Here is a 16,983-nt window from a genome sequence, read left to right on the forward strand (position 1 = left end):
CTGCTAAAAGCAAAATGGCAGGAGGCCAGAATTCAAATATCCTCCGTAGCATCTACCTAATGAGCTGCACGGTGCAGATCGCTCTTTATTCTGGACGGGAACGTTACATAAACAGCTATTTCCAGAAGTGACGTGTGTGCGTTCGTGCAGCTCTGCATAGGAGCCTGGGTGCCCAGCCCTCGATCCAGCGCTGCCACGCCAGAGAGAATGAGCTAACCCGACCCCAGGCTGCGTCTCGGGATGCCACGCTTCCTGGATGCTCGGCGGCTCCCGAAGGACGTGTCCCACGGCTCACCCTCCACTGGGACACGGTAGGACACTGCTGTGAACATCTGGTTCCTTATGGAGAAAGCACCATGGGGCTCCTGACTGTCCTGTGGCTGCTGAGTGATTTCATACGTCAGGGAGAAGACAGGCGGGAAGTTTTCATTTTACAGCCTGCATTCTCACTCCTGGATGTATAAGGTCCCCTTACCCCAAGTTTGGCCCACAATTTAAATGCTTTAAAGTCCAGCCCTTACAAGAGCAATGGGGCTTGAAGTCAAAGGGGCCCAAAGCCAAGTTGCAATGTAAAGAGGCCAAATAGAAATCATTTTTCTTTTCAAATAAGTAGGTTACCTGGGCAAAACCCTGTGAGTGGGTGGGTGGCGGATAAGGGATCATATTTATTAATGGTGTAGTATACTACAGTGTGCCTTAAAAGTTTAGGAACAAATCCCAACCTACGCTCAGCGGAGATGGCATCTTTTGCATCAGGACTGAATTTAGCTGGCTATCACTAAGACATCTGGCTGGCTGGCGGCTGTCCCTGCTCCCACTCCCCCGTGCACGTAGCGCTGGCTGCTCGGAGCCATCGGTGGGTGGTGACACTGTTTAATCATTGAGCAAACTGGTTTCTCCAGGGCCACGAGCATGTCTGGGGAGAGCTCATGGCCGTGGATCAGAGCCACCCAAGGATCAAGGGTTGGTGTTTTCTACACTTGGTGCAATGATTCATCACTCGACACTGAATGGGCTTATCTCCACGTCCTCCGGGGCTCGCAGCAGCTGGCAGCTTACTCACCCAGTCTCCAGGTGAAGATGAATTCAGATTTTATGAAAGAACAAACTCTTTTTTTTCCACCCCCCCCCCCCCCCCCCGCAGACTCCAGGGTCATTCATCGGTGCCTGGGCTGGAAGCACGTGGCACATTAGGCAGTTAGGGGCATTTGCTACTAGGTTAGAAAAGATCATTTTGCCTGGGAAACCACAGCTTCCTACTGAATTCTCCAGGCTGACCACGCTCGGTGCATTCATGAGGGATCTGCCGTTTCTACCCTGCCGTTTCCACAACCGAACAACACTTTGAAATCTTGCAGCCGTGGGGCAGATGTCTGCTGGAGACAACACGCACTGCTCGATTGAGGGCCGTACGCCACCTCCTTCACATAGTCATTCTCTTTTCACCCAAAAAGCTGGGGTCTGAAGCCCAGACCATCTTCCGTGCTGTAATAAATGTCTGGGCGACTGTGATGCTCTTGATGTGGGGTGACGGCACAGCGATAACTGTGAAGTCTGAGATGGCCCAGGATTGCTAAGGACCGGCCTCCAGCCCTATTCTTGTGTGATTGTTTGACAACAGGAGACAGCCCAAGGCTTACCCCAGCCCGTGAAGGACTATCACAGGAATATAGTTGGCAGTGCACATGGTCGTTCCCAATTAGGGAAGACATAATGCAGCAGATCGTGCCAGAAGGGACTGTGATGCCCACTCATTCTGGCTTCCCGTATGACACAGAGCACCGGATTCCCTGATTTGACTTGTTTGAATTAGAGCAGACCCTGTCGAGCAATACTATGCAAAGCTCTTTCTAGGAGAGCTTCTTGCTGTATTTAAGGTGTTTGCAGAAGCATCACCCCCTCTTGTAGGCAAGCAGGCAAACCCCCTGGCTCCACTTCCCTCGCAGAGCAAACAAGCACTTGAGTTCATGGGAAATGTTCTTTTTAACGTGTCTGTTTGCAGTGTTATCTCTGATCCTGCTCTGGGACTGGACGTGAACCATAGCTCCTGAAAGGAAGGTCCTTGAGGAACTTTGGCTGGAAAACCATCGTATATATAGGACGCGGCAACTGCGCGCTGTAATCCCTGTGCTGATCATGACGGGTCTTCTGGTCTTCGGTGCTCTTCTGGCAGTTGCCTGCAGCCAAAAGCTGTTTGTGGGGTAAGTACGGAAGAACTCAGGGACTGGATGCCGCGGCAGGTATTTAGCCGTACATCCGACGCCAGGCTGCGCAGGGATGTTTTTATCGGCAATTGGGGAGTTCCCAGTAGGCAGGTGTTCATAGCTGCATCGTTCTCAGCACAGAAGCCGCCACCTTGGCTTCAACATCTGGGAACGTCTGGAGACACCCCGGAAAATCCACTCACCTTGTAGACTTGACACTTCCAGCTCCTGCTTGCTGCTGCCCTGGGCCGGGAGATGAACCTAGAGCTGAAGTCGCCAGCACTGTAAACACCACAGCTTTCATTCGCACCAACAAAGGGCAATGGCAGCAGCTTGCTTCCCTTCCCTTCATATGCCATGGATGTGATGGTTTGACTCTGAAGTTAGGCAGCAGCTGTGTAGTGGGGGTGACCCAATCCATGGCTACGTGCAAGTCCCTAAGACAAGGGACCTCACAGCACCTTCCAGGAGGATGGCAATGGTGTGCAGGGGAAGAGCGGTCTAGGGATGAAGCTACCCAGTCCCAGGAAAAACATTATCTGGACTGGAACCAGGCTAAACCTGGCTGGTTTCGAGACAATTTACTTCAGTTCAAGGGGTTGTGTCTGTGGCTGCAGCCTTTTTTGGGTTGCGGCAACTTCTTCCCCCCTTGCCCAGGATTTCATGCATCCACAGCCCCACTGGATCTTTTCCATCTGTAACGTCTGCAAGCCGAGTACTGCAAGCCGTATTGCAGATCTCTGAGTTTTGCCTGAAGAAACACAGATAAAAGGCTTTGACACATCTCCTCCCTGAGTGAGCCTGGACAAGTGTCAACCCACTTGTGAAGCCTGTTCTGATGGTCCTTTTGATGGCTGTGAATGGGTTCTGGGGGAAAGCAAAAGGAGAGTTTCTAGACAAAACGGTGCATTGTGCCCTCGCGCCAAGCACAGTCAAACAAAGTTTTGAAAGCTCATTAAGGTGCAATTAGCCCTGAGCCAAGAGGGTATGTCTATTGGTTGCCCTCTCACCCCTCCCAGTCCTTCCAGAAGTGCATCGGCAGGCTCTGATGCCAGACACCTAATCTGCTGGGAACATTTTAAATGATTTGTGCAATTACTACCTCCCTAATGTGGCAGGCCCTCTACCTCCTCCTACTCCAGTCCACTGCAAAAAGCAGCGTGTAGCAATTGCCTGATATCATCGAATCATAAAGAAGGAGAGCTGGAAGGGATCTCCAGAGATCACGTCTAGTCCAACCCCCTGCCTGAGACAGGAGCAGCCCTGCCCAAACCCTCCTATACAAATCCATAAGCTAAACTCTTTGTAAAACTACTGCCGGCCCTGACACAAAGCAAGACACAACGTCCAAACCTGCCACAGGTAAAGCAGGGGGATCACAGCAGACCAATGCCCTGCTTTGGTAAAAGGTTGTTAATACGTGCTCAAGAGATCCCAGGCAGAGGGTCATGAGATCCCAGGCAGAAGAATACCACCCCCCCCACCAGTCCATACCAATCTAACCGTGGGGTAAAATGCCTTCCTGACCCCAAATATGACCTCAGTCTACCCCTGAGTGGAGGGGCAAGACCCCCTAGTCAGGAACCTCCAACTTTTTAAGTCCCAGCATATCTTCACTGTTTGCCCACCTGATCTATGGCTGGTTCTTTAGCACCCCGCTCAAGCACCCTCTGTCCTTTCTCATTGCTTTGTCTTCACTAGGGACCAAGTTCTCCGCATCTCCGCCAACAATGAGGAGCACGTTGCATTGCTCAGGGGATTAGAGGAGTTGGAAGACCTGCAGGTAAGAATTGAGGGCGAAACCCTCTGCGGTGGTTGAGTTAGGAAGAAGAGCTCCAGCAGGCCATACCCATGCCACCTTGGGCTGAGGTCTCCTCTGCTCTCACATGTTGAGGAGAGCCAAAATGCATGAAAACGTAAGAACATAAGCAGTGACAATGGTCCATCCAGCCCAATATATCCTGTCTTCCACAGTGGCAAGAGTGGATGCTTTAGAGGGAGAGCACTGAACGGGGTATAACTGGAGTGATCTGTCCCCTGTTCATTACTCTCTTTGGCATCCATCCTCATTGGTCAAGAGATGCCAGAGGAAACATTTATGACTATTCTGTTTAATGGCTAATATCTCATCTCCTGGGTGCACGACAGACATGCAGAGGGAGCCCAATATCTCATCTCATGGGTGCATGGCAGAAATCCAGAAAGAGCCCAATATCTCATCTCATGGGTGCACAGCAGACATCCAGAGAGAGCCCAATATCTCATCTCATGGGTGCATGGCAGACATCCAGAGAGAGCCCAATATCTCATCTCATGGGTGCATGGCAGACACCCAGAGACAGCCCAATATCTCATCTCATGGGTGCATGGCAGACACCCAGAGACAGCCCAATATCTCATCTCATGGGTGCATGGCAGACACCCAGAGACAGCCCAATATCTCATCTCATGGGTGCATGGCAGACATGCAGAGACAGCCCAATATCTCATCTCATGGGTGCATGGCAGACATCCGGAGAGAGCCCAGTATCTCATCTCATGGGTACACGGCAGACATCCAGAGGAAGCCCAATATCTCATCTCATGGGTGCATGGCAGACATCCAGAGGAAGCCCAATATCTCATCTCATGGGTGCACAGCAGACATCCAGAGAGAGCCCAATATCTCATCTCATGGGTGCACAGCAGACATGCAGAGACAGCCCAATATCTCATCTCATGGGTGCATGGCAGACATCTGGAGAGAGCCCAGTATCTCATCTCATGGGTACACGGCAGACATCCAGAGAGAGCCCAATATCTCATCTCATGGGTGCATGGCAGACATCCAGAGAGAGCCCAATATCTCATCTCATGGGTGCACAGCAGTCATCCAGAGAGAGCCCAATATCTCATCTCATGGGTGCATGGCAGACATCCAGAGGAAGCCCAATATCTCATCTCATGGGTGCATGGCAGACATCCAGAGAGAGCCCAATATCTCATCTCATGGGTGCACAGCAGTCATCCAGAGAGAGCCCAATATCTCATCTCATGGGTGCATGGCAGACATCCAGAGGAAGCCCAATATCTCATCTCATGGGTGCTTGGCAGACATCCAGAGGAAGCCCAATATCTCATCTCATGGGTGCATGGCAGACATCCAGAGGAAGCCCAATATCTCATCTCATGGGTGCATGGCAGACATCCAGAGAGAGCCCAATATCTCATCTCATGGGTGCATGGCAGACATCCAGAGGAAGCCCAATATCTCATCTCATGGGTGCTTGGCAGACATCCAGAGGAAGCCCAATATCTCATCTCATGGGTGCATGGCAGACATCCAGAGGAAGCCCAATATCTCATCTCATGGGTGCTTGGCAGACATCCAGAGGAAGCCCAATATCTCATCTCATGGGTGCATGGCAGACATCCAGAGGAAGCCCAATATCTCATCTCATGGGTGCATGGCAGACATCCAGAGGAAGCCCAATATCTCATCTCATGGGTGCACAGCAGACATCCGGAGAGAGCCCAAGTGTCACACATCAGGTTAAATATAAAACGGAGATCCTGACAAACTACCCTCATGACAGATCCTGTCCAAACAGTCATGGGTGGATCTAGGATTTTGGAAAAGGGGGTGCAGATGGTGAGGTGTGTCATCTCACATAAAGCAACACATTTTTCTACCATTAAAAATGAACTAGAAGCTTTACTAACACACTAAGGCTGCAGGTCTGTATTATTCAGTTTAAGACAGAAGCAAAAACAAATATAACTGCCTTGGATTGAGTCAAAAACAACCTGCCGGGCTGTGAAATAGGAACTTCATGACCAGGCTCAGCAGAGACAGCGTCATTGCAGCAGAAAGGCTAGCTTGATTAGTGGAGCATCAATCCCTTTAAAAAGAAGAGGGTCATTAACACCTGTGACATGAAACAAGTTTAGACGGGATCCAGTAGATTACAACGAGCCATGAAATAAATTTACCCTCTCAACCCCTACTTGACTAGAAATGCTGCTACCCCGCGGGGCCAGGCAGTTGGCTTTAAACTCTGGGTGGAGCGGGAATCAAAGGAGAGTCCAAATGCACCAGTGTGCTCCCTCCCTGCAAACCGTCCCTTTCTGGGTATCTCAAACCAGTGTTTTGCCAACATGAAAACGTGGATAATTAAATGATGCGATTCCCTCCCGGGTTGCAGCCACCATTGACATTTGTTGCATCAACACTTCACAGCTCAGACGGCTTTGCAACGTGGCTGATCTCTGCTTAGCATCCACCATGCTAGTCCTATATCAAACTGTTATTTATTTAGCAAAAGTCATTTTTATCATTACTTTTGTAAAACTCACCTCCTTCAGCAAGAATCCTTCTCACTTATTCACCTTCTACTGCATGCTTGGTGGTTTATACACACAGGTCGATTAGCTGGTTTATTCAATAAATGACTTTGGGATGCTTAATAATATGAGATCAAGATTCACACGGCAAGCACACAGTCACGGCACATGGGCTAGCATGGTTAAGACACATCTGTTTTTGTAGCAAGCGGCGCACAAGGGAGGGATGTAGCCAGTACCACATCTGGACACCCTGGACTGCCCAACCTGGATGACCAGTTACCTGATTAGAGGTCATCATCCAGGGCAGCCATGGGCAAGGGCCTAGAGCAAGATGCGCCTGTAGCAAGGTGGCTTCAGCACTCCCCTTTTTAGAGAAGAGGCCCGCAATGAGGCAAGAGACTATTATCACCATCACTTGCTGTGTTGGCCCAACTCTCTGCAGTGTCTGGGAAGCTGTAGGTAGAACGATACAGAGATGTGGATGGAGCTCACCTGCCTTTTCTCTTCTCAATCAGCTTGACTATTGGGCTGCCCCTGCCAAGCCTGGCCTCCCGGTGGATATCAGAGTCCCCTTCCCGAGCCTCCAGCCTGTCAAAATCTTCCTGGAGTCTAACGGCATTCCCTACACCATCATGATAGAGGACGTGCAGGTAAGGGCTCCTGCGGTGACCATGTGCTTATAGTGTTGCCACCCCCCGCGTTTAGTCTGACTTGGGAGAGAAGGCAGTGAGGAAGGACAGACAGAGCGAGCAAAAGGCTGAGCTGGAAAAGCAAAAATCTCTTCCCACGGGACAAAACCCAGCCCATCTTGGGGATGAAATGCAGTGGTGTAAGTGAAAAGTAGGCGATAGGGGCATGACTCTAGATGCTCGGTAAATAGGGGAACCTAAATGGAGGTGGGGCAGGGAGGAGGCTTCATGTTCTGGCCACGTGGAGCGGAGCAGCCTCCCACCACTCCCCTGTGGCAAGGGGAAGTGTCAGCTGTCATTGCCAAGGGCCAGGTTGACCCTTCCCTGGCCCTGCAACCCCCCAAATTCAAGGCTTTCAATCCTTGTTTGCCATATAAATCTGCAGCAGTTGCAAAGCCAGGAGAGGGCTATTAGTGGTGATGCCTCTTCTAGAGGCTGTGACCTGCCATGGCTCTTGTAGCCATAGCCTCAAGCCCCCCTGCCTCCACTCTGGTGCTTCAGGGCACAAACCCTATCAGGTAAGCCTGGTGCTCAAGATGTGAATCCTACCCGTTACACCCCTGGTGCAATGCCCGCTTGGTTGGCCAGGTCAGCAGAGAAGGACGAAGACTGAATGAGATTGAGCCCCAGCACATCCTTAGACCAAGCCCTTCCAGGCTACGGGTTCAGAGCCTGCACACCAAGCAGGACAGCGTGAGGGACGCTATTCCCATCCTACAGAGCTGTAGAAATTTGCAATCTCCAGCCCCTTCCAGGAGCATGTTGTTTGCTAAGGCTATGTTTGCATAAAGCAAGGATTTGGTCTCAAGGGTGACTGGCCCCTGAATTTGAAGCAGAAAAAAATTACAGCTGCTTTTTCGTGGGTGCTTAGGGCTTGTGACATCTTCTCTAGTGGTGACTACAAGAGGCTGCGACTTGGTGGGGGCTGAAGAAGCTGTTCCTTTACCTCAATCAGAAGGGAGCTGTGCTTGTTGGTGCAGAAGGTCCCTGGTTCATCTCTGGGTGACTGCACCGCACGTGACAATCCTTTTGGAAGAAACAAATGCAAATGCTGCCCTCTTCTCTGTATGTGCTTTTTAAACAGACATTGCTGGACGAGGAGAAAGAAGCCATGGAGAGGGCCAGAAAATTGGAGAGAAGCAGCAGCGGCTTTGATTTCTCCACCTACCACACCATAGAAGAGGTAATTCCCTCAGCTGTGGCTCTCTCGCTTGTGGCCTGATGGTCCAAGCCAGGTAGTGGTCACACATAATCATACTTCTGTCAGCTTCTGTCTTTGCATGCAACTACTCACACTTTCTGAGCAACTGGGTTTATTTGCTGGAAAACCACACTGCTTCATCCAGACTTGAGGTGTGCTCAGAGCCTGGGCTTGATAGTGGGTGATGGAACCTTGCATAAGATCAGGGGGTGTCAACATCGATAAATACTGATCCAGAGTCATCCCAGGAGCCTTTTCACTGCGTCCCACGCTGCTCTGCAGAAGGAATTGTGGGAACTATGAGAGCTTCTGGCCTGCAGATATACTAGGCAGAGAGAAGCCCCTCCAGTGAGCTTTCTTTGAGCAGGGTCCTGGCTCTTGTAAGCAATTGGAAGTCGCCACTGAGAAGCTGAGACTGGCCGTTAGCTGAGAAAAAGGAAAGAACGATGAGCATGAGCTAAAAATGCTTCCTTGCAGATCTACAGCTGGATGGACGATCTCGTGGCCCAACATCCCGACCTGGTCAGCAAAATTCAGATTGGAGAGAGCTATGAAAAGCGGCCTCTTTATGTGCTTAAGGTAAGCATTCCTTGATGTGGCAATCATTCTTCGTGATCCCCTCCAGCATGTGAGACATCCCATGGTAGCTGACTGAGAAACTTACTTACCCAACATAGTGGGTGCATCTAACCACGTGCATTTACTGCACAGTAACCAAAATTAGTGCACAGTACAGGCGCACGTCTACACGTGCATGCCTGTACTGCATAGTGAATATGGTGGCTTATGCCAACTTGAGCATAAATGCAGGTATCAAATTTATGCCTGAATAGTTACTGCCCAGTAATGCACGTGTAGATGCCTTACTGCGCAGTAACACTGTGTGTGTGGACTGACTTGGGACCAACTTTAGTCCCAAGTCAGTCCACACACAGCATTAATGTGCTTTAGTGCCTGTACATGTAGACACTGGCCTATTTCCACTTACAGCACAGTATTTACTGCACAGTAAATTTAAGCCAGCATAAATGCACATGTAGACACTCCCAGTATGTAGTATGGCCATCCTTCCCCTTGCTCATCTATTAGATTCAACTATTTAATGAATACTTGAGCAGACTAGAGCTTCACAGTCCTACAGAGTATGGAAGAGATCAACCACAGACTTTTAATGGGGAAGAGAGAACAGCCATGCATTTGATAGACACCCATGGAGTGGGTCATGGGGATCCTGTAATACGTATTCTTAAATATAAATCCCTAGGCCTCAAAATCTGACCCGAGATCCTGCCTCTAAGACAGAAGCTCTGTGTGCTGGAATCAGCATGGAGAGTCCAGAGAAGAGTTATAACAATAACGAGAGACTCTAATTAAGGCATTCATCCAGCAGAGCCCAAGTGAAACTGCACACGCTACTTGAAAAGGATAGGCTCTTGTTTTACCTGGCTCCACAAAGCCGTTCCAGTGAGATAACGAATTATAGGCCTCATAGCCACACCAGCACCCTATGAACATGTAAGTGTGAGCACACAAGCCAGCAACACCTGGGCTGTAGCTAACGTAGGCATGTCTTCTTTGCTGACTTCTCCTGCAGTTCAGCACAGGGAGAACTGTGAAAACTCACCGTCCTGCCATTTGGATTGATACCGGCATTCACTCTCGGGAGTGGATCACCCAGGCGACCGGCGTGTGGACGGCCAACAAGGTAATACCTAGTAAATCCCACTCTTTCCCAAAGAGCTTAGACGTATCAGGGGCAGTCTGAAAGTCAGATTTATGGGGGTATTCATTGCACCCAGGTCTTATTGACCTGAACTCGAGTGGAATTCACTCTTGGTGGAACCACAGAATTGCAGGGCTGGAAGGGATTTCAAGGGACTATCCCATAGAGCCCCTTGCACTGAGACATGGCCAAGTATAGACAGACCATCCCCAACACTGTTGGCCTAATCCAATGAAGGAGATTCTCCAGCTTCCTGAAGTAGCCAGCTCCAGTGCCTCCTCACCCTAGCAATGAGACCTTTCTTGAAATCCAATGTAAGATCTTCCCTGCTGCCATTAAAGTGTTTTTTTCCTGTCCTGTCCCTGGCTATGGAGAAAAATTGATCACCATGATCATTATAACAGTATTGCACATACTGGACCTCTGTTATCATGGTTCCTCTGGATCATTTCTCTTCTAGACCATGTTGGACCCCAAAATTAGTAGATTAGTGCCTCTTGGGGTCCTTGTCATGTGGACGCTACAAAGTCAGCTGAGACTTGGCAGCTAATTTTTGGATTCATAGGTTTCAGGGCCAGACTGAACCTAAAGATCCTCTAGTCTGACCACTTACATACTACACACCATTAAATCTCATTCAGTTGCTGTTTCAATGACCCAAATAATTTACCTTTGGCTAAAGCAACTTTGGAAAAGGCATTGAGGCTGGAAGACCTCAAGAGCTGGGGAATGTACCACTCCTCTTAGTAGCTTGCTGAGAAAGGTGCGTGCCTAATTTCATATCTGCAATTCTGTCTGGTCACCGCTTGAAGCCATTGGATCTTGGGTCACCTTCCTTCTAATGTTAGGCCTCGACTCCTACTGTACTCTAGGTTGTTGTGGGAAAGCTGCTATGAGTCCCTGCACTAACAACATGGAGCCCAAGATAATACAGAGCCCTTCTCTCCATGCAGATAGCCACTGAATATGGCAAGGATGCCTCCCTCACTGCCATCCTAACCAGCATGGACATTTTCCTCGAGATAGTCACCAACCCCGATGGCTTTGCTTATACTCACAGCCAGGTAAGTACCTCTGCAGGAATGGGGGTTTTCAGTCCTCAGTCCTATTGCCTGCGAATGCAGGGACAGCTTTAGATACAAGCCACATAAGGGACTTTTGGGGGGCATGGGCATTTTCTTGTAAGACGTTGTCCTGTCCATGCTGCTGTCCTCGCCATCAGGCCCTATGTCTCCTTTCCACTACATCTGGACAGAGCTCTGTTTGTTGGGATTTGTGGTGCTGCATGGTACCCCTCTGTAAGAGCTGAAGATGTGTGTGGGTTGGGGAACAGTTGACCCAGATTAGATAAAGTAGCTGCATTTTGCCCCTCTGTGCTTTGAACAAGAGGTTATCCCCATTTCTGGGATACTGGGTCAAAAGTGTTGGAGATGGCAAAAGACACACAACCAGTGACTACCTCTTAGAGGCATTTTTAGTTGGTGCCTCCTTGCAAGGCCGTTGTGGTGTATAGTACTACCCACACCATGCAGTCTTTGCACTGTTCTGCTCCTGTTGGGTGAACACCGAGCCCAGATTTGAGACCTAGCTGTGATCACAACCCCACGGTCTGTGTCTGCTTCCTCCTAGAACCGCATGTGGCGAAAGACCCGGTCCATCAATGCTGGATCTTCCTGTAAAGGTGTGGACCCCAACAGGAACTGGGATGCAGGCTTTGGAGGTATGGAACGGCCTGGGGCATGCTGGAGAGCTGTTAATCCCAACTGCATTTCATTTCAGAATAAACCCATGCTTGGGGACTGATGCCGCAGATCCAGCTGTTTCTTAATTTTAGGAAACAAACGGTGTGTTAATATTCTGTTATGGTGGAGCAACAGGTTCTGAAAGAAGAGATCCTTGCCTCATCTTCCTGGCTGACAGCAAACTGTAGTACTGATTCATTAAATGTTCACTTAAAGACGCCCGCTCACATATAAGTAACATGTAAGCTATCCAGAACATGTAGTTACTGTGGTCATTGCAACTTTGCTAACGAGGCTTTGGTACGGGACTCTAATAATCATATTAGTTACTGTATAATGGCTTCATTGGCATTAGAGTAAGGGAAGATGTTGTCCACTGTTCTTAAAATTGCACAGCCCTTTTGAAACGCCGCAATGCTGCCTAATGGTGTCTGATGGATTCGGTGGCATTTGGAAGTTGAAATTAGAAGCCCGTAATTTGTCTTGTTTCTTATTGTGGAAGCAAACTCCAATGAGGTTGGATATTAGGAAAAACTTTCTCAGTAGGAGGGTGAAGCACTGGGACAGGTCACCCAGAGTGGTGGTGGCATCTCCATCCTTGGAGGTTTTGAAGACCCAACTAGACCAAGCCTTGGCTGGGATGATGTAGTTGTGGCTGATCCTGCTTGGAGCAGGGGGTTGGAATAGATGTGACCCCCAATGTCCCTTCCAGCCCTCATTTTCTGTGACTCTATAAAGGTGGACTAATTCCCCCAATAAACATGTGCACGCCAATCATTCCCACTAATGCATACTCCCATTTCATAAGTATGGGGTTGGGTACTGGGTTTTAATTTGCTGCCTTTTCTGCTTGATCATAGGCCCTGGTGCCACCAACAATCCCTGCTCAGAAACCTACCATGGACCCTACCCCTTTTCCGAGAGCGAAACAAAGTCCGTTGCAGACTTCATCCTCAGCCATGGAAAGATGAAGGCCGCGATCTCCATCCACAGTTACTCTCAGATGCTGATGTTCCCTTATGGCTACAAGGAAGAGCCTGCTCCTAACCATCAGGAACTGGTGAGGAGTTTAGCTCCCAACAGTATATGGAAGGAGAGCTAAAGCAGCCGTGTGCTGGAGTCTGGTTGCTCAGGGGATTTAGTAGGGGAGAGATGCTCGGATGTTCAGTGCTGGGCTATGGGGTGACTGAAAGGCATTGTCCAGCTGAAGGCTAACTTTGAAACAGCTTGGTGGTCATAGCCCTTTCAGCAGATAGGAGTCCCCGTCATCAAACTCACCACCCTTATTGGCAGCAGCAGCTTCCACGTCATGGTCACAGAGCGAGTGGAGGTCTCTGCTTTAGAGATGGCCCCTCTGGGTCAGCCTGGAGGCACCTGGACTGACCTCTTGGGCCATCTCTTCCAGTCCTCCTACACCGTTCAGCTTGGTCTGTGTCCCTCCTCTAGTGGTGCAGGCCATTCATCACCTTTGTGAGACCCTCTTCACCACCCCAGATTTTAAAAAGTCCTCCCTTTTCACGAAATAAAGTACAGGTGTGTGCATGTGTGTCTGGGAGACAGAGAGAAACACAAACAGAAAATAAAGAGGTGACACAAACAGTTTCCCTCCCACTGCTGTTACTTGAAAGAAGGGAGGGAGGGAGGGATCTTTTCACTGAATATTCAAGCATCTCCTGATCATCGATGTCTTCTCCTTGTTGGCAGGACGATCTAGCCAAAGAGGCAGTGGATGCCTTAGCTGCGGTACACGGGACTCAGTACAGATACGGGAGCACGATCCACACCATTTGTAAGTTCTCTGGCATTCAGGTGGGGCCGCGCAAAAGCAGATCTCTGCTGTGCTTCCTCTGTTCTCCAAGCATACCTAGTGACCCCAGGGCTGGGCTCGCAGTGCTGCGGTTACTGCTGGACCTGTGCTGACGTGTCCCTTCAGCTGTGGGAGTAGCAATGAATATTAAGACGTCTGAAATATCCATGGCCAGAATCCTTTTAGAACCAATTTTGGGTAATTTCTGGGTAATTTCCAGCTGCAGAGCAGTGCATTGTGGGATGCCTCTGGTCCATTCCAAAGCTTGTGGTGTACGGTTCACTCAGGGATCAAAGCTGTGTCAATGGTATGAGTTATTTGGACCCGAGATGATGACCCAATCTCATGCTGCAGCCAGCAAGCCCAACCGATGCTTGGCCAAAGCTGGTGAGAGGATGAATGCAGAACCACTGCATAAACCTCAAGGGTCAGGCACAACGAGGGGCAGCATCTTACAGCGTCTTTACATTTAGTATCATCAGCATCTGGGATTCCCTATCGTGGTCTCGTTTAAATGCTCATTTTTAATTCCATGTCCTGGGTTTTTGCTGTTTCCAGACCAAGCTGATGGCATCACCATTGACTGGACCTATGATAATGGTGTCAAGTACTCCTACACCTTTGAGCTGCGAGACACCGGCCGTTACGGCTTCCTCCTGCCAGCCGCTCAGATCATCCCAACGGCGGAGGAGACGTGGCCGGCTCTGATGAAGATCATGGTGCACGTCCACGAACATCCCTATTAACAAAACAAAACAAAACAAAACAAAACAAAACAAAACAAAACAAAACAAAACAAAACAAAACATGAGTTGCAGCTGCCAAGCCAAATCCTTAAGCCAATCCTTGTGAGTGGGCATCACACCAAATAAAGGATGCAGCTCCACACCTTACACTTACGTGCTGTATTTTTTCTGTTACCAAGTGCTCATTACTGATTAATTAGGAAGGCTCCCTGACCCCAGCCTCTTCAAACCTCTTGTCACCCTATGACATCACCCATAGTCCCTCCCGTAACAGCCAAAACTTGGAAAGAGAGACCGATGCTCCTGGTACAGCCCTTTGTTATACATGGGAGCTAGAAGGAACATGACCATGCAATAATGGGCCAAATCTGACATCCATTGACAGCCGCATAAGTTGGGAAACATGCCAGTGCATTTGCTCTGGATCACAAGTCCATGCACAGCCCATTGGGTGGGCATATTGAATACAATCTGGTTTCTATCACTTGCGAGTGCTGTTTGGGGAACCTTGCATGCCAGCTGTGGTCATGGGGCAAGGGATTAAGGCACCTGTCACCTGTTCCTCCACTGCTGACATATGTGTGCAGGGGGGACTCTATACCCCAGATTTCAGTGGCAGGCCCCATCCAGCAAACCCTGCTGTTGAACTCCTGACCTACCTGGGAGCCCCACGGCCACGTGATATCACTCTGCAGGCCAGATCCAGCCCACGAACCTGATCTTTGACATGGCCAAGGTCCTATCCAGCTGCCTTGGATTCCCCAGCCCATTTACGGCCGAGTCAGTTGGGGTTGGTTTTGGCACTGAGTCTAGAGGGAGGCTCAAACTCAGACCTCTGGAAGTGTAGTGAAACACCGTAACTGCAAAGCAGAGTTTGGCCTCATCCTAAAACCTTATACTGGTGATAAGAATTGTACGTTCTTCATCGTGGAGGATCTCTGGACATTTCAGCGAGTTAGCAAACTGCTCTGGCTCTCCACTTCTCTAAACTGTGGTCACCTCTGCCATGGTACATGGGTAGCACCTGAAAGGACGGGGAGATTTGTTTGCAGGTGGAACAGGGTCTATTTGTCTGCTCAAGTAACAAGGGAAGAGTCTGGCCTAAAGGAATTGCCTAAGCTGGAGTTTGGGAGTTGTGTGCCTGGGCTGGATGCATCATCCATCCAGGCACAATCCAAACCAGTGCTGACCAAGCTGGATGCCACATCTGCAAAGGTTTACCCTAGAGTCACTCAGAGACAGGCTTTGGATTCTCCTCCTTAGCCACACTTTTGCGGCTTGGCTTGGGCCCCTTGACATTGGCCAAGGCTTACTGCAGACCCCGAGTCATATGGCCCCATGGATGAGCAATGAACCCATGGGCCAGGTTTGGCACCTGGTGCTGCCCCGGCTAGGGCTGGCCCCCTCCCAGCCATCTGGGGCTGGTGGAGCCCGGGCCCGATCCAGCTGCACCAGGCTTGGAAATCTGGAGGTGGAGCAGAGGCAATGTTGATCGCCACTGCAGCCCTGCTGCCAATTTTCCAGACCCAAATTTCCACATTGGTTTGCAAGCTGGGGGTTGAGCACACCTGATCTGAACTGTTTCAAGCAAAATCACTTCTAGATGACCCCTGCCCACTGAATCCCAACGTGACCCCTTGTTTGGGAAATGTTGATGAACTTCAGCTTAAACCTGGAGCCAAAGAGGCCTCAGCCCACCCTCCCACCCCCAAACTCTGGGTTCTGACCCAAATATTTTTGCTGTCCAATAAGTTCCCAATCCCTCTGGGGCTCCTGCTATATTCTGAGCCTCATTGATGACTTGTATCATGGCATTAGGGGTGGTCTCTCCTCACAACCAGGCTGCCATATGACTTGGGGTCTGTTGCCAGCCTTGGTCATTTTCAAGGGGCATAGGCCATGCTGCAGAGGTGTGGTGAAGCAGAAGGCCCCACAGCCTGTTTCTGAGTGACTCCAGAGTGACCCTTTGCAGATGTGGCAACCATCTGGATCAGCAAAGTAAAGAAAGCCCTCAATATCTCCAGCCAGCAACATCTCCAGTAAGCAGATCCACTTAAACAGAGCACGTGGCCTGAAAAGCAACATTATGAGGGAAGACCATGCATTAAATAATTCAAATATACTGCATCAGAGCTTTACCTTAATTTGTCAGCAGTAGTGATTGTTGTAATCAAAGGTATTAGATGCTATTTTGCTGGAAAATATGTATATATATTTGTTAAGACGCTTAGATAAGTTATAACAAAACCTCCCCAGAACAGCCTTGACAGAGAAGACCGTAAACTAAGGTAAAGAAGAAACAGGACAGTGTTGAACATCATTCCACAATGGCCAAGGACAGGAGATAAGAAACCCTTCCACTTACTTGACCAAGGACATAAATCTCAACTAACTACTACTTTCCAAGTCTACAAGAGATCTGGTTCAGTTCAGTCCCCAAAGTTTCAGTGAAACAAAGACAGTTAAATAAACTCAATCAGAGAATTTATTTAGAATAATCCTTCTATAAATATAGGGTATAGGTGAGGGAAATTTGGAGAACCCA

The 16,983-nt window shown here is 49.4% G+C and overlaps 1 protein-coding gene across 1 annotated transcript; it reads left to right on the forward strand.

Moving 5' to 3' along the window:
* Window positions 1-925: 925 nt before the first annotated feature.
* On the forward strand, window positions 926-14,585 carry LOC102563344 (carboxypeptidase A1). Its single transcript, XM_006265132.4, has 12 exons — window positions 926-1,074; window positions 2,003-2,201; window positions 3,906-3,987; window positions 7,046-7,180; window positions 8,304-8,402; window positions 8,898-8,999; window positions 10,015-10,125; window positions 11,097-11,207; window positions 11,773-11,863; window positions 12,746-12,945; window positions 13,590-13,674; window positions 14,251-14,585. The coding sequence occupies exons 2-12, from the start codon at window positions 2,137-2,139 to the stop codon at window positions 14,436-14,438; spliced, it is 1,269 nt and encodes a 422-aa protein (XP_006265194.2). The 5' UTR covers window positions 926-1,074; window positions 2,003-2,136; the 3' UTR covers window positions 14,439-14,585.
* The last annotated feature ends 2,398 nt before the right edge of the window (window positions 14,586-16,983 follow it).

The sequence above is a fragment of the Alligator mississippiensis genome, chromosome 4, assembly GCF_030867095.1.
Source record: "Alligator mississippiensis isolate rAllMis1 chromosome 4, rAllMis1, whole genome shotgun sequence".
NCBI lineage: Eukaryota > Metazoa > Chordata > Crocodylia > Alligatoridae > Alligator > Alligator mississippiensis.